We start from the raw sequence: 26915 nt of genomic DNA, 5'->3' as shown, positions 1-26915 counted from the left end.
TCTTTGTATCATATCCATGATTCAACAAGCTCGTCCGATTATAAACCAAAAAAACAACACAAATCAAGAAAGAAAACCCAACTTTGCAAATTTCTGCCATTAGCTCTCCAAACTAGCCAGTATAATCTTTGGCTTCCTTTACACGTTTTTTTATTTTTTTATTTTGAATCGCCTTAGTGGATATCTTGATGTATTAACTCTGTGATCAGCAGGTTAAAGGAAAATGGGTCTTCAATCTGCAGGCCTTGAGTTGAGTCCCTTTGTCTCAAGCTTAGTGACTTTCCTGTTTGCTTATGGAGCCAACCCATGTTTACTAGCAAAGAGCATTGGGTCACCTTATTGAAACTTGTGGATGACCCAATTAATAATTAAAGTTACAGCCCGACGTCCGTTGATGGTGGCAACCTTAATGTATAGGAGTTGGGACTATTCTGGTTCTTAATGTATATCCGTTATCAGAAATAATCCTTGAAGTATACAAAAGGTGGACATTTTTAGTCCTAAACCCTAAAACTAACATAGCCTTGATTTTTACTTTTAGGGTTTAAAATTATCCCTTATCATCATCTCAAATACTGAAATGCATTTCCCAAAAACATGGAGACACACCATTAAAAAGCACACCAACACAAAGCTGCAATTCGAAATAAAACAATATGGCCCTGATTCTCAGGTCCTGTGAATGTGACAAAATTTAAAGAAATTGAGATCTTTAAGAATAAAACTTGAATTTTGTTAACATTGATAAAATTCAAGGTAGGGGTACGGTCTCGTACACTCTACCCTCCCCAGACCCCACCCGGTGGAATTATACTGAGTATGTTGTTGTTGATAACTATACAAAAGGGTAAAAGGGAGAAAAAAGTTGAAGCCCGATACCGAGAAAAACAGCAGATTGTGATCTGCTGCAGTAGTTCAGACAGGCTTTGCTCAGCAAATCATGAAGAGAAAACAGAACATGGGCACCCAGATTCAGTTCCAACACTTGAAAGTTAAATGCACAGAAGGTAAAATATGAAGGGAAAAAAAATATAGTATTCGAAACAACTAGCATCTCTCACCGATAAAAGTAAAACAACATTTTATCATTCACACTGCTACAGGAAGAGACCTTCTTTACATTTTAGTGAGTGTCATAAAAGCAGTCCGCTGAATGTGAATGAGTGTTTTGTGTATATATATCTCTGTGCAAGCATAATTCATTAGTGGTGGCGTATGTCGATGGTTGTTTCTTAAATGTTTGATAACCATGTTTACACTTTGCATTCTTTAATTTATATCAAACTGGTGGCTTCATCAATTTTACCTCCTAACTGTGTGACGTATCAGAATCCAACCAGTCCAATCATACAACTACTAACGTGATATTTTGATTGAAGCTTCCGGATGTAATTGTCTTTTTGATCTACTTTTTGGTCATTGATGAGAATTCCTGTAGGATCTTTTGAAAATCTAAAGGAGCATAAGGAAATAATGAGAAGCTATGTTATGAATGGTTGCATGTTTTTTGGCAGCTCTTTGTAACTCTCGTCCCGAGCTGCAAAACTAACGAGTCTGATCAATAGAGTCTGTCATTTTTCCTATCTCTTCATACTTCTTTCCTCTATTATGTGCTTTTATTATATTTATGAAGAAATAGACTTTTTGAAACCAGCCGTTGATAGTCCATGTATGTATGAAGCAAACGAATTAGCTTTAGACCTTAACAAAAAAGAGCCTAAAAGTTAATTAGAAGTCATTAAAACTTTGTTGATCCATTGCAATCCTATTACAGCAAAACAACATCTTTTAATTAGAAGTCATTAAAACTTCGTTGATCTATTGCAATCCTATTACAGCAAAACAACATCTCTAATATTATCTTGCTTCAACGACAGTGATGGAACAATCATTAACCGAACACGAATTTGATTCAGCTTCATCTCTTCCTGTGAAAAATGCAGGCTGTTTTGCAATTGGCAGTGACATACTTCCATTACCAAGCATTGAGATAACATCAGACATTGTTGGCCTATCTGTTGCACCTTCTTGTACACATAATAGGCCGACATGAATAACTCGTAACAATTGTTGAGGGTCACAAAGATCTCCAATAGCTGGATCCTTCAGTTCTAGTGCACACCCTTCTTTCCATAATTCCCATGCCTGAACCAGAATGATCAATTATCTCAAACTTTTTAGATTTAGTACTTAAATTAAACAAGGATGTCAAGAAAAACTTACATAACCTATTAAGTTGAGCGGACGATCGAATTGTTGTAAGCTAGCATTTCTCCTACCGCTCAAAATTTCAAGCATTAAGACTCCAAAGCTGAAGACATCAGACTTGATCGAGAAAGCTCCTTCCATGGCAAACTCAGGAGCCATGTAACCACTGTGTAGATGACAGAAGACATTTCCTACTCAGTCAGTACGAATATGTCTACATGTTCAGTAAATCTACATCAAGAAATAACTAAGCTCAACTCACTATGTTCCTACAATCCTGCCAGTCACTGCCTCTGTCTGGTTCTGTTTGAAAATTCTTGCCATGCCAAAATCAGCTATCTTAGGATTCATGTTTTCATCCAAGAGCACATTACTGGCTTTTAGATCTCTATGTATCACTCTCATTCTTGAGTATTTATGAAGATAGAGCAATCCTTGAGCAATTCCTTCTATAATTTCAAAACGTTTCTGCCAATCCAGTAGTTTCTTTCTTTCAGGTTCTGTCATAACATAAAGCATTTCACGTCAAAATTTTCAAAAATTACTTGAACTGGTACTTCTTTGTTTTGAAATGGTAACGAACCGAAGAGGAAGAAATCCAAGCTCTTGTTAGGCATGTACTCATATATCAACATTTTTTCTTCTCCATGAATACAACATCCTATAACTCGAACTAGATTTGTATGCTGAACTTTTGCAATTAGTATAAGCTCATTCTTGAACTCTACAAGCCCTTGACCTGATGTTCGTGAGAGTCTCTTGACTGCCACCTCTCTCCCATCTGGAAATTGTCCCTGTCATACAATTTTATGGGTATGTAGGTCATATAGTGAGAGTATTAGGAAATTTTTTGGGGTACATATAACATACTGTAAAATACCTTATAAACGGCTCCAAAACCACCCTCTCCGAGCTTGTTTTCACTTGAGAAGTTGTTTGTGGCTTCCAATATCAATCCAAAGCTAAATATCTTCAAATCTTGTACTTCCCTTCCATCTTCTTCTTTCAGATTTGTGTTGTTGAAGGTGTCTGCTGCTGTCAACTCACGTATACACTCTTCCTTCTTTCTTTTCTCATCTATGTAAGAGAAGTATGTAGAGATACATACATGCTTAAAATAACTGAATAAACAAAAATACTAGTTACTAAATCACTTTTGGGAGACTTACCTCGTCGTTTGAGTATTCTCGTTTTAATGAAGCAGATGAAACCACATATCAGCATTGTGATTAAAATAGCTAATACTATCCATATCCAAGTTTTTCCTGCATACATAGCATGTTGAAAATTATACAGTTAACTCTTCACTAATACGTCTATGGGAAACAGCCTCTCTACCCCACAAAGGTAGGGGTAAGGTCTCGTACACCCCACCCTCCATAAAATTCACTTGTGGGACTATACTAAGTATGTTGTTGTTGTACTCTTCATTAATATAGTATATATTAGTTCATAAACAAGGTGCATTTATGACATAAGGACTAACCTTTAGATGATTTTGGTGAAACCAGAACATATCTTTGCACTGCATTACCACTCTCATCGACTCTAAAGTCCCTCTTTCCGTTCCAAATCAGGCAGCCTGTCCCATTGCTGCTGAGAGTGGTGAATCCAACACAACTGCAGTGCTCCCAGCACTTCTGCATACAATCACCAAGACTAATGCTTGCATTAGCATAATAATTGGTAGTAGTACCAGATATATCTATAAAGTCTCCTCTCTTTTGCTCAAATTTATCACCACCCTTTCGGCACACAGGCAACTGAGTAGAGACACAACCGTCGTCACTTTCATAACCATAACAGAACTTATTATAACGGGTATATATACGACTATCTCCAGCAACAATAGCTCCATCTGAAAACAACTCAAGACTTGGGAAACTTCTCTCTGTAGCCTCAAATTGGAAGAACATCCCATCTGTATCGGATACCAAGTTGAGCTTGTACTGATAAATAGTAGCAGAATCATGGAACGAAGGTAAGAATGAAAAAACCTTGATTCTTCCAAGCCCCACTAGTCCAATAAACCTCGCCCTTCGACGAACAACCAACTGAAATGCATCTTGAATGGTCTCCAAACCTAAAGTAAAAGCCCCTGAGGCAGGAATTATACTACTAACCAACCAAGAAGTTAGAGTCCAATTATGCCTTGTGGTAAGGTTATAACCAAGCTTCATACCAGGCAAAAGACAACTGGTAGGATGATCGAAGCTTTGCCATAAAGTTGTGTTCCGAGTTTCATCCTGAATCACAAAATTTCCAGAATCTTGAAGCCTAGCTATTAAACTTCCTTTCAATAAAGGAGGGGCAATATTCACTACTGTCTTCCCTCTGCTGGTGATTTTCAATGTTCCCGTAGAATCTAATGTGAGCAATCCTGAGTTGTTCAATATAGGTGTGTTTGGATTTGCTATCCATAATTTCTTCTCTACTGGATCACCTGCATACCATATTCCAAGATAGCTGTTATCCGTTTGTGAGATAGTGAAAAATCCTAACTTGAATTTTCCACCTTCTGAGTCAAGTACCTGTGAGTGATTCAATTCATCACCAGGCTTCATTGAGGTTATTGCACCTACAGATGGAAGAATGATACATGTTTGGCTGCAGAATAAGGTCAAGAAGAGGAAGAAAATGGAATTGGCTAAATTATTCATTTTGACAGCTAGAACGAAAAAAAAAAAAAAAAAAAAAAACTGCTGCAGGTAATAATATGATCATTCCTTTTTAGGTTGTTTGCTGTTCAAAGCCAATAATTCATTGTAGAATAGTCAATTCTATTAAACATCTCTCAGCCAGAATTTTTGAAGATATTTCTGAGTAAAAATGTTATTTTACTTGTAGGGAAGCTGTGGAAAGAGACAATCTTGTATTTTCTAGCTGAAATGTCGACACAATTTGCCTTTGGTTTCTGTTATTTTCTCTTGATTTCCTGTTTTCTTCCTCATATTTCTATGCTTTTTTTTTTTTGCTGCTTGCAGATATAAATAAAAATATATATATATCATATCTATTTGGCTTTTTGGTTTTCCTACGTAGTCATGTTTTGAAATACTAGTTTTTGGGTACGCGCGTTGCGCGTGTGGCCTATATCAATTAGCATAAAATTTTAAAATTTATTATTAAGTATTATTAAAATATATACTTGAGTTATAAAATAAAAATTAAGGAAGAATGTGTAAGTTCCTTAAAATGTCAAATGTTATTTACTCTGTATGATCCAAATAGAGTACTCACAACGTTTTTTTTTCTTCAACAAATGTATTGACTTGTACTCATATTGCTTACAAAAACCCACACACAGAAGATATAATCATAAGGAAACACCACAAATTTAAGCTATAAATATAATATAAGGCCCCAAAGAATTTTAAAAATAAATAAAGTAAGAAGAAGAGATAAATCAAAATCTATGGAAAAACACATGAAAGTTACGTTGTTGTTCCTAAAATAGGATACCAGAAAGTGTTTTGAGTTCAAGGCTCAAGCGGTGACAAAACCGCCACCTTCTTCATCGAAATTGAACCAAATGCTAACGCTCCAGCAAAGTAGCAAAAACAATAATCCAAGAAAAAAGAAGAAGTGGCAATAAACCCTGTAACCTACTATTATTAATTAAGTATAATTAATATATATATAGCCACCCTAACTATATATCGATATATCAATAAGACATAATTATATAACAATTAGTAAAACTTCTTGTGTAAGACTTGAACGGGTAACTTGAGAGCAGACATATGATTTTGTAGTCTTCAACCGCATCTAAAAACAATATTTTGTTATATATGAGCAATAATAGAACAATGAGATATTCTCACTCAATTTTTTTAACATATTTCAAATTGAAAAGGTAATTGAATTAAAGTACAATCAAAGAATATGTTATTCATAATTGCTGTTAAGGGGGAGGCATAGGAGTGCAAGAGGCAAGAGGGTTTAATTGAACCCCTTCATTGATAATACACACACACATTCCTTGTTTGAATTCCTGGCTCCACCGCGGTAAGTGTTGTTTGACTGCAATAAGAAAAGGAGAAAAATATAAAAAAATATCAGATTTGATTCCCCATAATTATTTACAATAAATTTCCACCAAGACCGTAGGATGATCTATGTAACTTGAGAAATTAAGCTCTAATGAAAATAACTCGATGGAAGAAATACAAAAGTGATACATTTTCAAATGGCCATCTGAAAGGAAGAGTTTCTCTAACAATAATTTTGCAAATGCATGACCATCGGTTGGCCTTTTTATTATACTCATTTACTGTAGCTTTTCATAAATAATTATCCTCACAACTTTTCATTCTCCTACTTTATTATAGCAATAAATAAAGATTTATAGATAAGGGGAGAGAAATCAGATTATAAGGGGGATTGTAAAAAGAAAATAAAAAAAAGGAGAAAGCAAGATATTAGGCATTAATTTCTTTATTGATGGGAGATAGTATTTCTTCATTGATGGGAGATAGTAGTGGGTTTTTTTAACATTTTTTTGCGTGAGTGCCTTCTTTTGGGGTGTCTTTAAATTTTGCCCTCATATTTGAAATCTTTAAAATTTGCCCTTCGGCTAATACCCATAGGTTCCGGTTCGAACCCACGCGTTAAATTTTTTAAAAAAATTCGCAAGGCGTAGTTTAAATTTCACTATGCCGAACCCGCATACTTTTGTTAAGGAATTACCAAAGAATCTTAGGACCGGCATACTTATGCCTCAGGGCGTACTTGGCATAAATATGTCCTGTCCAAGATAATTCCTTCACAAAGTTATGCCGGTCCCATAAAAGTTTGCCCATTAAAAGTATGCCCCACCGCATAACTTTGTGAAGGAATTATCAAAGTTATCACCGAATTCCCAAGATACTTATGCCAAGTCCGCCCATAAGGCATAAAGTATTCAAGAAAAAGTCACTTCACATAATTTTTAACTACATGCCCATCCTAATTAAAATAAATGAATCCAAACTTAACAATATTAACACATCTGCCACGATTGACAACCTCATCATGAATTGCATTTGCACCAAAGATTCCGTACCATTTCCACCCAAAGACAAGAGCATGTTTATTCCCGAAGAAGTAAATCTTAGATAAAGCCAAAGACAATAATCCGGTAAGCTAGCTATAAATACAATGTCGAAACTTTAGGTCCTCCACGTGATACACCTAGCAAACTTCCACAAGAATGATGAATATTTTGAACCACTTTCTCGGGATAATTAACAAAACATGCTATGACTTATCACTCAAATATTTATTTTCAGACCATAACTTTGATAATTCCTTCACAAAGTTAGGCCGGGGCATACTTTTAATTGGCAAAAAACTTTTATCTTACGGATCCGCATAACTTTGTGAAGAAATTATCAAAGTTATGTCGGATCCGCATACTATGCCAAGTCCGCCATTTCATAAGCATAAGTATCTGGTCCGCATAACTTTGGTAATTCCTTCACAAATGGATAGAAATTTAAAACCGCCTTGCGAATTTTTTTTTTTAAAATTTTGACCGCGCGTGGGTTCGAACTCGGAACCTATGGGTGTTAGCCAAAGGGCAAAATTTAAACATTTCAAATATGAGGGACAAAATTTAAAGACCACCTCAAAGAAGGGCAATTCCCGCGAATTGCCCATTTTTTAAACGCCAAACCAAACCAATTGCGTCGGGTTTTTAAATTTATACACCAAACCAAACCAATAAAATTCTAAGTTTTTCAACCTCGGTTTTCTCGTTATTCGGTTTTCGGTTTTTTCGGATTTTTTTTCTAATAGTCTTGATACAAAACATATAACTTTTATTCAAATATTTCTTTAGTTCTAGTAAGATACACTATATAATTAAGGTGTTTCTTAAGAAAATAACACAAAATGTGAGAAGAGTGATGACATTGTATTAAAATATTCAACAAAAGCTAATAAATTCGGTCAAAATAAATATTGCTAATTAACAAGCCATAAAAAAAATGACCATAATCTAAAAATACTAAGTCATGCTAAAATAAGTAGGGCTAATAAGTATTAATTACATGACAAAGAAATAAAACTTAAGTTATGTTTTTTCACTCTCTAAATAAATTATGCAAAACTAAAGAATAGATATCCAACATTATTGTCATTCCTAGTGGTAAATTGAATTTCTTTTGTTAGCATTAGTGTTGAGTTAGTTTTGGTTTGGACTTTATTTGAGTTGACTTTATTTGAGTTATTAACATCCAATATAAAACTTATCGACATTCAAAACTCGAAGTTCAAGCTTGAATAATATGATAATAGTTAAAGAACTACGAAAAAATTTAAGAAATATTTATAAATTACATTACAAATAAATATTTTTATGTATAAAATATTTTAAAATTTGAATACATGTAATGTTCTTGGTTTGGTTCGGTTTGACTTTTTTAGTTAAAACCAAACCAAACCAATTATGGTCGAACACCAAACCAAGTCAAACCAAACCACTAGTCGGGTTTTTTTCTCGGTTTGACTCGGTTTATCGGTTTGGTGCGGTTTGTCGGTTTACTTTGTACACCCCTAGTAGTGGGCTGTTAAATATAATGAATGAGGTTTTATTAGGAAAAGTAAACGTGTAAATTAATTTGAAGTAAATTGAATCTTATATTGGTCTTCAAGAGTATAATAATGGCAGTAATTGAATGTACTCAACATTATTATCATTGTAAGTACTAATTATTGTATGAAATACTCAAAACGGTTTTAAACAAATTTATAGCTGATTATTACTACATGAAAGATGTAAGGGAAAAAACTCGATCAAATGTATGTTAAAGACAGATTATTATATGACTATGAGTACGTGGAAGATGGGAGGTAAAAAATTGAAATGTAAATTAAAGATCAAAAATAATTTTTGTTAACTATTAAGTATAGTTGGACTTCTAATTCAGCCATTATTTAATTAAAATAGTATTATTTAATTAAATAGTTAATTAGTGCAGGAGTAAAATCGTAATCCAACTTTAGAGGTAGGAGCTTTCTACTTTTAGTATAATATGATATTGTGGACCTCATTGATGCCTTGTTGAACAAGCTCTTCTGGATAATTATTATCATATATAAGAATCAACAATGTTCATCGAAGAATCAAGATTGAGATTATCCCTGACTCATCGAATATGTTGTTGGACTAGATCAGTTTTTAGTCATCCTTATGAATTATTGTTGACACCCAATTTTGGCTCGTCGTGCTTGAAATTAACATCTTAGGATCCTTAATCGTTAAATAGCACACCATTTTTCAATTTTTAACACAATTTATTGATAATTATCCATATTTATGCAAGTATTGAGATTTTTATCAATTTATTGTCATTTAAATTAATTTCAATAATCATTACTTTTTCACGTCATCTGCACATACACGACGCAACACTGCAATTTTATATCAGCAAATAATTAGTTTTTTTTTTTTAACTTTCTTTACAACACAGTACACTTTTTTCTAAAAAAAATATCAATCATATTTTTATTTGTAGTTTTTAATTGCATATTTAAGGGAAAAGGGTTCAAAACACACTCAAACTATGGCCAAAGTTGCCATAACACACTCATAGGTCCTTTTTATTTTTTGTGTATTTTGTACGCTTTTATATGGGCGACGTGTACAAGCGATCAGTATCTACCTCTTTAAGCGCGTAAGATTCCATATAAAAAGTGTAAATAATACATAAAAAATAAGTCCGGGTGGGTCATATGCAGTTCGTGTGTGTTAGAAAACTTTGAAAATAACTGTCAAGAATACTATTCATCTTCTTCATAGAGAATCGAATCAAATTTGATCCAATGCACTTTAAATCTCAACCAAACATCACCAAATTTCGTATTCGACCTCTCGACGTTTCGGTCTTTTGATATATCACCCACACGAAATGAAGCTCATTTCGGCAACCTCGAAAATTCGAGTTCGAAGCTTCAAGCTTTGTTCATGGCGCATGGAGTCGTTGATTTCTTCTTCATGTTCCGTACGTCTTCTAAGCTTGAGTTCAAACAATCAAAGAACCAATAATTTTATTCATCAAATCCGGAATTGAAGACCCAGATCAAAGCTTCAAGTCGAAACTCGACGTCCCTAATGGAGTTTTTGTTTGCATCGGTTCTACTATCTTAATCCACTATGATTAATCATGTTTTCAATGTCGACAATGTCACAAATCCTATATAATATCGAAAAAGACCCGTTTGATTTGGTCGTTACAATGGAGTTTTTTTGGGTTTGAAATTTTGAAAAAAATACCCAATTGAAGAATAATTAAATCTTTTAAACTCAACACAAAGGAAAGCAAAAAGGCACAAATTCTTGAACAGCACAAACTCAACACAAAAGGCACGGAAAAGGCACGATAATTGAAAGAAAAATTAGCTCTAATAACTTGAAAAAAAATTTGGTCACTATAAGTGCACTTATAACGACCGGATTTATCTCCCTTCGTTAAAAAGTTGGTCGCTAAATATCAAATTTCTAGTGAGCGCGGGCATACACTCAAATGAGTTTGGGTGACTTTTGTCCATTCAAAGCATAGATAATACACAAAAATAAGGTCCAAAATTTCCATTGAAGGCAACTTTTAGCTTTTTTAAGGTGTTTAACACTTTTCCCCATATTTAATACTTACATTTCTTATATGTATATTAGTTATAATTCAATACAGTCCGTCAATACAAAAAATCGGAAGAGTTTATCACAAACACAACTAATTCCAAAATTTTTGGCAAATTATCGTGATACCAAATCACATCCATATTATTACTCCCAAGAGAAAGGAAAACATGTTCCTTTAATTTTGGCTTTTTTTCAAAAGCCACTTATGAACATATCCTTTTTTTCTTTACTTACACACCTTCTTTTTCAAACTTTCGTGACACTCTTTTTCTTACTTTGATGAAGACTTTTTTCCATCTTCATCTCTCTCTTACCATCTCATTTGCTCTTTTGGAGCACCACACTCCTTCCATTGATTTTACCCACACCATCTATGGAGTTTTCGGTTATTGTAATTAGCCAAAATCCGGCAATCTCTATGGCTTTGCTATATCTGTTTTCGCCACTGTTATTTTATTGCCTTTTTGGATATTTCTAACGGATTTAAGCAAATATTACACTTTTGGCCGATGAAGAAATTGTCGTTGATTTTCGAGGCCTCCCCTGCACAGAAGACTGGGTTTATTTTAAATAGCACTATATATTTATTATTGTTTCTTTAATTCATTTAGTAAAATATTTATCCAGTACTAATGTTTTACTAAGCCTTATGAAGGTATTCAGAGTCACTTCCCGAAGGCAACTCTCGAAGATCTTCTCGGATTCTCTATTTGTATTTATTTTTACGTTCTTAAAATTATACAAAGCATAAAATATAGGTAAACTTTACTTTTGGGGTACCGGACGGTGGTATTTATTTATCTATTTATGTTCTGCTTATGTGATTTAAAGTTAATTATGTGTTTTAGGAAAACTATTAGGCCACTATTTCAAAACGAAAAGTTTACGTATGTTGTTTATTTATATCACATCATTCACAATGTTGTATTATGTTTGTTAATATTTTTGACATGGAATTTTTTGTTTACTAAAATCATCCTTTTAAACCTTTTCTTTAAACATTTGTACAGACCCTTTGAACTTGCCAGATCTTAAGAAAACAAAAATCATTATATTCAATCATATTATACCGTACACCCTCATTCATCAATCAATCATTAGTTCTTTTAACTAATGTTAGTAGTCATTTAATTATACATTTGTACTTCCTTGTAAATAACTTTTCTTATATTTTATTTATTTTGTCATTAAAATCTTTCATTTAACGACTTATTCTTTTTCTTAGATCCATTTTTCATTCTTAAATGTATACAGAGCTAACAAGTATAGTGATATTTCTTTTTGGGGTGCAGAGCGATGATTATTTAGTTATTTGTTTATTGTTATTTGCCGTAGCTAATATTCTTATAGTTACCACGTTTTTCTAGACTTTTAATTTAGTTGCTTAGCACACTTTTTTTTCACTTGTAAATAATCACGTAATACATATTTTTATACATATGCAAATACTTATACCTTTTACTACATAAACATTCATGTTAGTTATTCTTTAGTCTAAAGTCTATTAATATTTTTGTAAATAATAATCAAGCTTTTTTACACATCCCTCGTATAGTTAAAATTGGTCCAGTCGGGAACCACATTTGTAGATTCTGAAAGATGCTTAACACCTTCCCTTCGGAATAATTTGAACCCTTATCTAGAATCTCACTTGTTTTCGCAAACTATTTTTAAGTTACATACATTAATAATTTATAGGTACCCTAGTATACCTTAAATGCTAGGTGACGACTTTGTACATAATCAATCCTTTTAGAGCTCCATAAGTTGTACTTTGTTTAGCCTTGCAGAAATAATAGGGTGTAACAATTGTGATCCACATATAAGTTATCCATCTATTTATATGGACCACAAAAACGAAAAATCAGTATTGATGAGACTTCTAAGCTGTAGTATCATTATCAAGCAAAAGGTCAAATTTTAAAAATGGACAGGAGCCACTAAATGGGAGGATGTTAAAATCTTGAGGTTACTTAATAATAAAAATGTAGCGTAACATTTAAGAGAAGAAATGCACAAAATTTTCTTTGTTTACAATTCTAGTGTTTAATGTATTGTTACAAAGACAGCTATACAACTGTTTTTATCTGCTTTGTAACTTCACTTGATTTCCGAAAGAAGTATTTCACTAGACCTCAATAAGGGTGCATTTTTCTGGTGCATTGGAACAATTAGTTGTGCAGGCATAGATTTGACATTTCTTGCTAGGAAAATATTCACCAATCTATACCATAAGGAAACATGCTTTTCGTGTATCCATAAGGAAACATGATTTTCGTGTGTAGTTAAACTTGCGTTATTAACATTTAACACTAATAACAAAAGAATCCCTCCTACCACATAATTAGAACTTCTGTCCTATTTTTTTCTATTTCAAAACTCAAAGGTCTCTCTAGTTTAAACCTCTAGTTACTGAGTGTAGCACAACAGAATACGTGAAACTTATGTGATCTTTGTGCAATCCTGTTAGATCAAAACAATGTCTCTAATCTTATCTTGCTTCAATGACAGTGATGGAACAATCATTAACTGAACATTGTTCTGCTTTGATACCAGATGAATTTGATTCAGCTTCTTTTCTTCCTGTGAAAAATGCTGGTTGTTTTGGTGTGGCCAGTGGCATACTTTCATTACCGAGCATTGAGATAACATCGGACATTGTTGGCCTATCTGTTGCACCTTCTTGTACACATAATAATCCGATATGAATAACTCGTAATAACAGTTTAGTGTCACATAAATCTCCAAGAGCCGGATCCTTCAATTCCAGTGCACACCCTTCTTTCCACATTTCCCATGCCTAAACCAGAATGATCAGTATTCTCAAACTTTATGTATTTTAATACTTAAAAGGGAAAAGGGTGTCAAGAACAACTTACATAACCTATTAAGTTGAGTGGACGATCTAATTGTTGTAAGCTAGTAGTTCTCCTCCCACTCACAATTTCCAGCACTAAGACTCCAAAGCTGAAGACGTCAGACTTGATTGAGAAAGCTCCTTCCATGGCGAACTCAGGAGCCATGTAACCACTGTGCAGAGGACAGAAAACATTTCCCACTCAGTCAGTATGAATATGTATACATGTTCTGTATATCTGTATCAAGAAATAACTAAGCTCAACTCACTATGTTCCTACAACCCTCTGAGTCACTGCCTCCGTCTCGTTCTGCTTGAAAATTCTTGCCAGACCAAAATCAGCTATCTTAGGATTCATGCTTTCATCCAAGAGCACATTACTGGCTTTTAGATCTCTATGTATCACCCTCATTCTTGAGTATTTGTGAAGATAAAGCAACCCTTGAGCAATTCCTTCAATAATTTCAAAACGTTTCTGCCAATCCAGTAGTTTCTTTCTTTCAGGATCTGTCAAAACATAAGCCAAATATTTCACGTCAAAATTTTCAAAAATTACTTGAACTGTTACTTCTTTGTTTTGAAAGGGTAACGAACCGAAGAGGAAGAAGTCCAAGCTCTTGTTAGGCATGTACTCATATATTAACATTTTTTCTTCTCCATGAATACAACATCCTATAACTCGAACTAGATTTGTATGCTGAACTTTTGCAATTAGTATAAGCTCATTCTTGAACTCTACAAGCCCTTGACCTGATGTTCGTGAAAGTCTCTTGACTGCCACCTCTCTCCCGTCTGGAAATTTTCCCTGTGATACGTTTTTACAGGTAATTTAGTCATGCAATGAAGGTGCTGAAGTATTGCGGATGCATAATGTTATTGTACCTTATAAACAGGACCAAAACCACCCTCTCCGAGCTTGTTTTCACTCGAGAAGCTGTTTGTGGCTGCCAATACGAATCCAAAGCTAAATATCTTCAAATCTTGTACTTCCCTTCCATCTTTTTCTTTCAAATTAGTGTTGTTGAAGCTATCTGATGCTGTCAACTCGCGTATATACTCGTCCTCCTTTCTTTTCTCATCTATACAAGAGAAACTTGTTGATATGCATACATGCTTAACATAATTGACAAAACAACATACTAGCTAATCACTTTTCTGAGATTTACCTTGTAGTTTGCGTCTTCTCACTAAAATGTAGCAGATGAAACCAGATATCAGTAAAGGGACAACAATAGCTACAACAATTACTATCCGTATCCGACTTTTCTGTTTTCCTGCAGGCATAGGTTGCAGAGTGTTATAAAGTTGACCCTTGACCTATAGGAAATATATTTAGTTCATAAACAAGGTGTATTCCTGATATAAGGACTTACCTTTTGATGAAACCAGTACATATTTCTTCACTGTGTTACCACTCTCATCGACTCGAAACTCCCCATTTCCGTTCCAGATTAGGCAGCCTGTTCCATTGCTGGTGGTGGTGAAGCCAACACAACTGCAGTGCTCCCAACACTTCTTCATACAATCACCAAGACTAATGCTTGCATTATCATAATCATTAGTATTAGATCTATCAATAAAGTCTCCACTCTTTTGCTCAAATTTATTACCATCTTTTCGGCACTCAGGCAACTGACTAGAGACACAACCATCGTTACTTTCATAACCATAACAGAACTCATTATAAAGGGCGTATACACGACTGTCTTCACCACCACCAACAATAGCCCCATTTGAGGACAACTCAAGACTTGGGAAACTTCCCTCTGGAGCATCAAATTGGAAGAACACGCCATCTTTTTTAGACACCAAGTTAAGATTATACCTATATCTGTTAGAAGAATCATTAAGTGCAGTTAAGAATGGAAAACCTTGATTTCTCCAAGCACCACTAGTCCAATAAACCTCGCCCCTTCGACGTATAACCAGCTGAAATGCATCTTGAATGGACTCCAAACTTAGAGTAAAAGCCCCCGAGGCCGGAATATAACTACTCAACCAAGAAGTTAAAGTCCAATTCTGCTTTGTTGTAAGGTTATAACCAAGCTTCATACCAGGCAAAAGACTATCGGTCGGATGATCGAAGCTTTGCCACAAAGTCCTGTTCCGAGTTTCATCCTGAAGCACAAAATTTCCGGAATCTTGAAGCCTAGCTACTAAACTTCCTGTCAATAAAGGAGGGGCAATATTCATAACTGCCTTCCCTCCACTGGTGATTTTCAATGTTCCTGTAGTGTCTATGGTGAGCAATCCTGAATTGTTCAATAAAGGTGTGTTTGGATTGGCTATCCATAATTTCTTATCCTGTGGATCCCCTGCATACCATATCCCAAGATAATTTTTATCCGTTTGTGGGATAGAGAAAAATCCTAACTGGAATTTTCCGCCTTCTGAATCAAGCACTTGTGAGTAATTGAGTTCATCACCTGGCTTCATTGAGGTTATTGCAGCTACAGATGGAAGGTTAATGATACATGTTTGGCTGCAGAATAAGGTCAATAGTAAAATGAAGATGGAATTGGCTAAAGATTTCATTTTTGGCAGCTAGAGACAAAAAAATGTTGCTGCAGATAATAACATTATTCTCTCTTTATAGGGTTGGATGTTGTTAAAAGCCAAAAGTGCACTTAAGAATAGTCAATGCTTTGAAACATTATCAGAAAGAATGTTTCAAGATTTTTCTCAGCACAAATGATATTTGGACATGTTACTTGTAGGAAAGCTTATGGAAAGAGACAATATTGACTTTTCCTAGCAAAAATTTTGACCAATTTACATTTGGTGTTTGTTCTTTTCTTCTTTGACTTTTCTATTTTCTTTTTCTCCTTCATGTTGTTTAAAATAAACCAGCCGGAAGTGGTTGATTTTTATTGATAAAACCAAAAAGGAAACAACCACTTCGCGGAGGGGGACTAGATCAAAGCCTCCAAAGCTATAGTACCATGATCAAGCAAAAGATCAAATTTTAAAACCTTAAGGTTGCCTAGTAATGTATATAATATACTTAAGAGAAGAAATGCAAGAAAATTTACTTTAATCTTAATCTGATGAATGCTGCAACCTTGGAGCAAAGTTATACAACAAGAAAAACACTTCTTTTATGTTCTACTTTTTGCCATGCTCGTTAAACTTAATATCTCAAGCAAAAGAATTGAAGTAATTCACTTAATTTTTCATGTGTAGCTACAATTCTCTTTCCTTTTCTGATACAGAAAAGTTTAGCTGGAATTTTTAATACTAGTGTTTACAATTTAGAATTATAAAATTTGCGCACAGAGTTATTAAGGCCTATAACCATTGAAGTTAATTTCCATCAGTCAGAGAAAGAAACTAAATACCCCTGGTGCCACGCCAATGACAAAGAAATGCACCTCACTTTACATTCACATGACAGAAATGTAGCTAAACCAATGCCATCTTTAGGTCCAAACTCAGATGAGCCGAAAAGTGACAGTTTATAGTTCATATATAATTATCAACTTCTAATGGTGTTTTGATCTCAAGTATCCTAAAAATATATTCTTCTAAAACAAATTCATGAAATGGTGCACAAATCATGGTAATCTGCAAACCTTTTGAACAACTCAAAATGTATTCCACATTTTTCCCCAGTTCATTTTGTCACAGAAAATGGTCCACAATTTTGTTGAGACATTATACTCTATGTTCTGTTATTTCTTTTCACACATGATAATGTACAGATATCTTTGCTCATGCACTTGCCTAGAACTTCTCTTCAGATGATCGCCCTTCTACTTATTCTTTCTTTGATTATCACAAGGGTTTTGTTTTGTTTTCAATACAAGTCACTATCAAACATCCTATGGTTTTTTCAACATAATGGTTTCATGTAAACTATTTTATTTTAAGAATATTCTCCCATATACTACGGTTTTCACGAAGCCATCAAGCTGTTAATTCTAACTTATTCCAAGATTACATCATTTGATGACTCTCAGACACACACAAAATAGAAAGAATAACCTGAGATAAATAATAGGAAAACAGCATAATGCCAAAAACTCCTTTTTGTTCTTTTATCAAAATTGATGAAAACAAGGTATTCCACCATGCATATATCCTTGAAACTTTCACAACCAGCTGTTGCTTGCACATACAAACTTCACCATGTTAGGTCCATTAGTGTCCTACAAATATTCCACACAACTTACTCTACAAAAACAGGAAAAAAAATCATTGTTTTTCTTCTCTTTTGGTTCCGTAGTACAAAAATGGAAGAAAATACTTATGAGACGGAAAGCGCCTCAACTCGAAGGCCAAGATCAATGGAAGATGAAGAGGACATATCTAAACAAGATGTACATAAAGTAGGGATGAAGCTCCAGAGGGATGATCATGAGGAGGATTATAGAGGATCATATGGAGGAGATGATCAAGAGATGAAACCAACAAAAACTGAAGTTTTGGGATGGCATTTGTATGGGATGTGCTCCTACTTCATTCACACTGTGTTAATTCCAATTGTTTTTCCCCTCATAATCAGCCAGACTTTGTCTTGGCCACAGCAACCTCAGCTTGGCATTGTGAAGAATGCCAAGGGATTGGAGTGCAGACAAAGGGAGTTAGAACTGTAAGTCCGTAAAATACTCTGCAGGTTTCAAATATTAGTCGTTTTGACAAACTGAACTTGTTTGAAAAGATTTGGTGGGTTTACAGGAAAAAGGAGATCATGTATTACTGTTTTCCAGATTTGCCCTTACTTTTTCAAATTGTGAAATATTAGCTAAGTGAGCAATAAAGGGTAATTTAGACAAATACTCTTATGCTTAAGGTCATATTATGTTAGTGTTTTTTAACTTTCCACCAATAAGTGATGGTCTGCAATGGAAATATAGGATAAAACACCTATTCATATGTTTTGTTTCTTGCAAGGAGGGGAAGACAAATGATAAGGAAACATAGTTGGTGAAGTATTGGTGACTTTTCCCATAAGTTTGAGTCATTAGAACAGATGAATATTTCTTCTTGACTTTCCAACATAATTTTTCTTGAAGAATTAACCTAACATATAATATACATATGATCCATGTACAAAAAATTCTATATCTGTGTATAATCTATGTCTACCGGCTAGGAAAAATAAACAGTTAATTAGGCTGGCTGTCATCTAGGAAGCAGTATTTTCGTTTCTTTTTGCATTTTTTGGTGTAATTACTTCTAATCAGCATTGTGCCTCACCTTTCCAATACAATATCATCTATTATTTACATGTTTCATTGGAGAAAAAAAAAAAGGAAACAAGAAACAGATAGTGATCAATTAAGCCTATATATACTTGCAGGTATGAAATGTTAACAAAACACAGAATAAATCTCTCTGGTATTGAGTATTCAGCATTGGAGTGGACCTCAATGTCTTGGATGATTGGCCTAATTCTAGCAGCACCAGTTCTTGGATTTCTTTCCATCCACCTAGACTATGGCAGAAACCAACAGCTCATTGCAGCTGCATCAACAGCCATAGGAGCATTGTTCTGTCTTCCAGCTGGATTTTTCAAGACCAGATGGATCTTTCCACCATATATCGCTGCTATTGTTGCTGCCAACACCATTGCTTCTTCCTGTCATGCCCGCCACCTTGGCCTAATGGTCCGAGGCCTTGTTGGTTCACCTGTCCGGAAAAGCCAATTCCCGGATAGAAGAGCTGTGGCTAGTTGGCTTTCCCTTCATTCCACTACTGCTGGCTGCTTAGGTGCTGCTATTATGTCTGCTTTTACCTACCATATGCTCAGGAAATCTGATAGCTTTACTAGCTTGTGGGTTGTGTCTATCTTTAGTGGCCTAATTTGGTTTATTGGAATGGTTCACATTGCTACCTCAAATCGACCTGGTCAAAATGCAGACTTGCACCCAAATTCTGCTCCGAAAACTCATGTCGTTTCGATTTTCAAGTACCCTCATGCAACTGGAAGTCTTGCTGGAGTTTTCCTTTCATCTTTCACAACAATGTGCATTTTCACAGCAGGGGTACTTTATTCGATTGGAGACCTTTGCATTCAACCAGTGAACATATTGTACCTTTGGCTTACCTATTTTATCTTCCCATTGGTTTCTCTTCCACTGATTCATCCACTGCAGCAACTTATAAGAGCTGATGCAGTGAAAATGCAGCTTCTTGGATTCATACTATCAGCAATTGTCTCAGGATTCGGATTCTACTATCGCCACGATGATTGGAATAAAGTTCACATATTCATCTTTGCTGCAGTTCAAACTACTGCCACAGGTGTGTTGCATGCATTTGGTAGAGTTCTTTGGTTGGATTGCTCACCATCTGGTAAAGAAGGTGCATTTTCTGTTTGGTTCTCTTGGGTGAGAGCTTTAGGGACTTGTGCTGGTTTTGCACTTGCATCAAGTTCACCTCTAAACATTGAAATGTCATTTGGAGTTGCATTTTGTGCTGCAATTCTTGGAAAAATCATTCTTATATTTGGGAATATCAGTAACATTGGAGGTGCGAAAGCTGCAGGACATGTTAAAGAGTATAGTGAGAAAGGTTCACCAGTGCCTGCTGGCTTGGATGGTGGTGTTGAAATCAAGGTGCCTGTGTCGACAGAAGTTCAAAAAGAAGTAAAAGTTCAAATCTAGTGATGTATTTAAATGCTACTAATAATTTTTTGTGCTTTTCCATTTTTTGTCTTTTGTCTTTGGTTGCTTCAAAAGAATATTTTTACTTACATTACCTGCATGAACAAAGTGTATGTAAAATCTACCTAATGCTATATGTATCATGGATTTTATCTGAGAACCTGTCATTCTTTTGTTGTGATTAATAACAAGAATAATGACACCAGAAACAATAAACTTTGTGTGTTTTACCTAGTGGAGGGTTCTCATAGTAAAATGAAAGTTCAATGTTGTGAATCAGCCACTTGTAACACTAAAATAACCACACACAAAAATACAAACTCCTACAAAAAAAAAAAAAAAAAAAAAAAAAAAAAAAAGAAGATGTTTTGACTAACAACAACAACAACAACAAGCCCAGTATAGTCCCACCATGTGGTATTCTGGGATAAAACCCCTACCTCGAAAGGTAGGCGGCAAGCCGAGAGACCCAAGAAGAGGATAAGAGAGGGAAGACAAAGTGTGTATCGAAAGCAATATTGACACGAATACCAAAAGCGAGAAAGTCATGGAGGGTTCCGAGAAAGTAAGCATTGAATACTAAAGATAAATAAAATAATCAAAGAAAAGTTACCAGCCAAAAAAAAAAAAAAAAAAAAATAATCAAAGTTCAACGTCCCAACAAATATAATCAAGTCAAATGCATAAACCAAAAGGCAATAGACAAGTGAACAAAACTGCAACTACTACGGTGAAAGGGTACGCCACCTACCCTTCTATTCTAATCCGAGTCCTCCACAACCTCCTATCTAAGGTCATGCTTGTAACACTGCCATATCCCCGCCTAATCACCTCTCCCCACTTCACAAACCATTCATAGCCAACCTCTCACACCTCCGCACCTGAGCATCCGTGTCTCTCTCTTCACATGCCCAAACCATCTCGGCCTCGCTTCCCGCATCTTGTCCTCCACCGATGCCACTCCCACCTTGTCTCGATATCTTCATTCCTACCTATCCCTCCTAGCGTGTCCACACATCCACCGCAAAGATTCGCATTTCCGCGACTTTCATCTTCCGAACGTGACATTTCGACCGGCCAACACTCGCTCCGTACAATAAAGTTAACCACCACTTTGAACTTGCCTTTAAGTTTTGGAGGCACTTTCTTATCACACATCGAGTCTCCATTTCATCCACCTCGCACCAATACGATGTGAAACATCGTCGTCGATATCCCCATCTCCCCGTATAATAGACCCAAGATACTTGAAACTTCCTTTCTTTTGAATGGCAAGACTTCCTCATCAACCTCACGCGGTAGGCCACCGAACTCGCACTCCACGTATTCTCCGTCTTGGTCCTACTCAATTTAAATCCTTTAGACTCCAACGTCCTCTCCGATTATCGTTAACTCCGTTGCGAGTCTCGTCAATCAGGACTATGTCATCTGCGAACAACATACACCAAGGCACATTGTGATCTGGTCACTTAAGACTTGCATATTACTATTAACTTGACACATTGTGATCTGGTCACTTAAGACTTGCATATTACTATTAACTTGACACATTGTGATCTGGTCACTTAGCACTTAATAAGGGCAAATTTGAAAAATTAAAGTTAATTCCTTCTTAATTATGTTAGTAGACACTTATTTTGAACCAAAATAAAAAGGCTATGTCCACTTATTATGAATCAGAGAGAGTACAACTTATGCAATGCACAATTACTACTCTCTCAACTAACTGTTCATTTTTTCCAATTTTATTGTCACTGGTTATTGGAATGAAATGAGTTCAAATAAAACAAAATCAATACTGTAAGGTCATATAGCTAAATAACTCAAACAGTTTGAACAAGATTGCTGTTTTTGTTTTAATTTTCACTGGCCATGCACATCTGAAAAAGGAAAGGAAAAAGGAGAAAAGAAGAAAAGGGAGATGGGGACAAAGGAATATTAAAGGGAGAAAAATCTCTTTTCCTTTCTTTTCTTCCACATGATATTGGTATAACAAAAAGTAAAACTTGGGGTGGGAAGAAATTTGTTTTCTCTTCATGGCAAAAGCACAAAGGTAAATATACTTACTGTCACTTTTTCTTTTCCACAGTCCTAAAAGTATTAAATAATCTAATTAAATTATTTGTTGGTTAATCTCAGTTTACTATTGCTGCTTGCTTTTATCACATTAAACTTTTTCTATAGTTATTAGAGTAAGAATAAAATTGAAAAAAATATCTCTTAATTTTTCTAGTACTTTCAAAAAGTTTGAAAAATATTTATTTAATAATAAAGGTAAAATTAGAAAAATATCTTTCTTGATTTGTTAAAATGATCAAGTAAAAAAATATTTTTAATAAAATATATTTTGTAAAAGAATTGAGAAAATATTTTTATTTAATTTACGTAACAAGTAAAACTAAATAGATGAAGTAACTTTTTACCAAATATATGGACTTTCTCATTGTCATAATGCCTAAATGTGCCTCTGACTTTAATCACAATTTTTTATTTTTGATAAAAACCGACAGCATAAAGTGAAAAGACAAAAATAAAAATAGAGAGTTTCCCAAGAAAGATTAATTTATTAATTGGGTAATCCAATGGTCGTACTGTTGGGGGTTGCTTTCCCTGTCTCGTCCAAATAGCAATATTTATGTTCCAAACAGTAGTAATTCTTCGTACAAAATAATGTCTCGTATATACCTTGTTACTTTTAATTACCAAAAAGCAAAATTTAAAATTAACTAGGAGATCAACAATATTTCTACTAGTTATACATAAACTGATCCTGATTAATTATTTGAATTTCTGTATCCTTTAACTAGTTTTTATGTGACACCTTATGAATCTTTGAAAAGCAAACTTTAGAAGTATGAGTTAAACAATTGAGTTTCATTTTCAAATGATACTTGAAGATTTGATTAAAGAATGACATTAGAATTCAACATTCCAAATTACAGTTGTTGATTTTTTCTATGAGAAAAGTAAAATTCTTTCTCATTTGCCCACAATTTTATTTTCGCTTTACATCCTACAAAGAAAACTAGGATCATATTACTGCTTTTGATAGATCGTTATCTTCAATCTCAATGAATGAATGAAGTCAAGTCGTCCTGCATATATTATCAGTGATAAAGAAATTACTGAGATATTACTCATCTTTTTCTTTGTAGCTTCATATTTCAGCCTGTACTTATAGTTGTCAATACTGTACATATTATATTGGAGTTTTGGTGCAGGGACGGAGGGTGTCTCTGAAGGAGTTTCCTTAAAGTCTTTCTTTCACCATTTATTACTTTTCAATACTCAACACTTCTTATAAAGTTAAACAGAAAATATCTAATATTTCTTAATGAGCCTCCAAATAGAATAGACATGTTTCTCTTTATTCCTATGCACATTTTTGTTTTCAGTTTATGCATAAAGAAAAGGTAAGGTGTTAAATAGATCAGAAGTCTTTTGATTGGTATTATCTTTAATTACAACGTTTCGAAGTTATCATGACCAGTATGTTTTGATTGGTTATTATCTTCAATCACAATGTTTCAAGTCATTACGAATTATTTTATCATGTGACAAAGAAATTGTTGGTTATTATCTTACTTTAACCATTAACACTTCATAAATCTCGGAAAGGCAAGTTTCGATGTATGAATTACAATTTAATTTCATTTCTAAAGGTAGTTAAGATTTGATTGAAAAATGAGACTAAGAATCCATTAATCAAGACCGAATGGATCTTCAAAATTACTACTATGAAATTACCTCGAGGAGTAAACGATATCACACAATGTTTCAAAAATATAATTATATGTTTAGCTTTTACTCATTTTGCTGTATTAAACATCTAGTGTTAGTGTTATATTTAACCCAGAATAAGGATAATATTACTATGTGAGCAGTTAAATAATTTTTATTTCGCTAAGTTATATAAATTCTTTTTTATGTAATTTGAATATGTAAATATTATTTCAAGAAACATGACAAACCAATTGTGGGAGCACACCTCAAAATAGATACGTTGATTTCGTATTTCAAACCTCCATTATTCTCCTTGGTACAGATGGAAGGTCCCCAAGTCCAATCCAGGCTGGAGCACTCTACGAGTCTACGTTTTAACGGCTTTAATTGTCTCATTTTGTAGGGAGTTTTATTTACTTATTTTTTCTCTTTAAAGCTCATGATCACACTAATTAAATTTGCTACCTAATAATACAGATTGGCATTTTCACATAGAAATGGCATCAGATAGCCGTTAGTGAACGCTGTTTAGAACATAGCCAATTCTTTTAAAAAAAAATTGAAATATAACCGGTTTTCGGAAAATACTCATCTGACAAGTGATGTCTGGTGGGTATTTGAACATAAAAAATGTGAAATTTGAAAGAAAAAAAAAATTGAAAAATGGTATTTGAGAATTGGAGTTGTTTTTGGACATCAACTTGGAAAAATGATGAATTTTTGTGAGTGATTTGGAGTAGGGGTGTACATAAAATATTTATTTGTAATGTAATTTGTAAATATTTCTTAAATTTTTTTCATAGTTTTTTTGTCTTTCATCATTTTAAGCTTGAACTTAGAATTTTGAATGCCAATAAATTTTATATTCCATGAATGTTAGTAACTCAAATAAAGTCCAAATCAAAATCAACTCAACAATAATACTAACAAAATAAATTCAATTCTAACACTAGGAATGACAGTAATGTTGGATATCTATTCTTTAGTTTTGCATAATCGGTTTAGAGTGTAAAAATACATAGCTTAATTTTTTTCTTGTCATGTAATTAATACTTATTAGCCGTACTTATTTTAGCATAACTTAGTATTTATATTAAAGTCAATTTCTTTATCGCTTATTAATCAGCAATACTTATTTTACCGATTTTATTATCTTTTTTGTTGAATATTTTAATACGGTGTCATCACCCATCTCACATTTTGTGTTATTTTTTTAAGAAACACCTTAGTTATATAGTTGTATCTTACTAGGACTAAAGAAATATTCGAAGTAAAAGTCATATGTTTTGTATAAAGACTTTTTTGGAAAAAATCGAATAACCCGAGAAAACTCGAAGTTGAAAAACCCGAATTTTATTGGTTTGGTTTGGTTTATAAATTTAAAAACCCGACACAATTGGTTTGGTTTGGTATTTGAAAAATCCGAACCAACTCGGTCCATGTGCACCCCTAATTTGGAGTGAAAATATGAAAACAGGTACCTATTTGGAGTGTTTCGAATTTCGAAATATTACGAATTCAACTTCAAATTAAATTTCGAAAAATTGTAACAATTCTATATCCAAACATGATTTTGGAAGAAAATTCCGAAAAAATGTAAAAATCATCTATGACCAAACGAGGCCCTTGATTTCTCCTCACAAGCCCTGTCCAAGGTTTGAACACTTGAACAATTTCAGGTAATTCTCAAGAATGCCCTTATTTTGGGGTGGTCTTTAATTTTTGCCTTTCGCTTAATACCATGAGGTTTTGGGTTCAAACCCTAGCTTAGTAAAAAAAAATAAAAAATCGCAAAGCAGAGTTTTGTAGCAAAGTTAGGCCTATTCGGGCAAAAGTTAGGCCTCATGCAGAGTTTTGCAAGCCAACGTTAGGAGCCTCAGGCATAGTTTTGCAAGCCATCAGATATAGTTTGCCTGCAAACTCTACCTGCAAGCAGAGTTTTACAAGCCAAAGTTAGGCCTCAGGCATAGTTTTACAAGCCATCAGGAATAGTTTGCAGTCCGTCAGACATAGTTTGCCTTCAAGCATAAGGCAAACTATGTCTGATGGGGTCAGAGTTTGCAGGCAAACTCTGCCTAGCGAATCTTAAGCTCTGCCTTGCGATTTTTTATTTTTTATTTTTGTCTGAGCGGGGTTTGAACTCAGAACCCATGGGTTTTTAGGCAAAGGGCAAAAACTAAATATTTCAAATTTGAGGGGCAATAATTAAAGACCATTGCTTTTGAAGAGCAATCCGCACAAAAAAATGAACAATTTATACTGCTAGTTTATAACGCTCCTAATGCACGAGGAGTTCATTTTTCATTAATCTTATAAGTATTTGTTACCAAAATATAAATACATGTACTTGATATTTACGTCAAACTAATTATTTATCCTTAGGAATTGTAAATTAAAGTTAAAGTTCTTATCATTAAATTATGATTAAGTGATACGTATAACAAAACATAAACTTTATATTACTTGATTTTATGTAACCTCTGAGTGTTTTTCATTCTTTTCATGGAAAAGAAAAACTCTTTGCACCTCTTACTTAGTTATGTTTCTCCTTTTCCTACAAATTTTTGTTAGATTATGTCAAAAACTAATTAGAAAAAAAAGAAAAGGCTCACAGAATATAAAAAGCTTCAAGAGGGAGGATATGGGACAAGGACAAACGACTTTAAATTTTCTTCTAAGCAATAGCAACTTCATATTAATTTTGTCATGAGTACTCACAACATATATAAAATAAATAAGTAAATAATTGGTCCTCTATTTTACTCATAAATGTAATTAAATGATTAATATCAAAGAAATGCATCAAGACCACAAATAAACTTTTACTTAATTCTAAAATTTGTGTAAGACACACATTTGGTAATATAGGGCCAGGTGCATTGTTGAAGCACTATGT

General features: G+C 34.0%; 2 protein-coding genes across 2 annotated transcripts; one reads left to right on the top strand and one right to left on the bottom strand.

Annotated features, from left to right (window-relative positions):
- Positions 1 to 1672: 1672 nt before the first annotated feature.
- Positions 1673 to 16256, bottom strand: LOC132030098 (G-type lectin S-receptor-like serine/threonine-protein kinase At1g67520). Its single transcript, XM_059419581.1, is given in 16 exon segments — positions 1673 to 2145; positions 2224 to 2374; positions 2471 to 2708; positions 2792 to 3002; positions 3089 to 3285; positions 3378 to 3473; positions 3695 to 4202; positions 4204 to 4247; positions 4250 to 4651; positions 13385 to 13631; positions 13711 to 13861; positions 13958 to 14195; positions 14283 to 14493; positions 14571 to 14767; positions 14855 to 14962; positions 15062 to 16256. Coding segments are annotated over 16 exon segments (4449 nt in total). The 5' UTR covers positions 16224 to 16256; the 3' UTR covers positions 1673 to 1857.
- Positions 16257 to 17523: 1267 nt separating this feature from the next.
- On the top strand, positions 17524 to 20456 carry LOC132069360 (uncharacterized). Its single transcript, XM_059462727.1, has 2 exons — positions 17524 to 18279; positions 18991 to 20456. The coding sequence occupies exons 1-2, from the start codon at positions 17738 to 17740 to the stop codon at positions 20294 to 20296; spliced, it is 1848 nt and encodes a 615-aa protein (XP_059318710.1). The 5' UTR covers positions 17524 to 17737; the 3' UTR covers positions 20297 to 20456.
- Positions 20457 to 26915: the final 6459 nt, after the last annotated feature.

Source organism: Lycium ferocissimum, chromosome 9 (genome assembly GCF_029784015.1).
Source record: "Lycium ferocissimum isolate CSIRO_LF1 chromosome 9, AGI_CSIRO_Lferr_CH_V1, whole genome shotgun sequence".
NCBI lineage: Eukaryota > Viridiplantae > Streptophyta > Magnoliopsida > Solanales > Solanaceae > Lycium > Lycium ferocissimum.
Note: the sequence above shows the minus strand (reverse complement) of the source record. Positions and strands in the feature narration are given on the sequence as shown.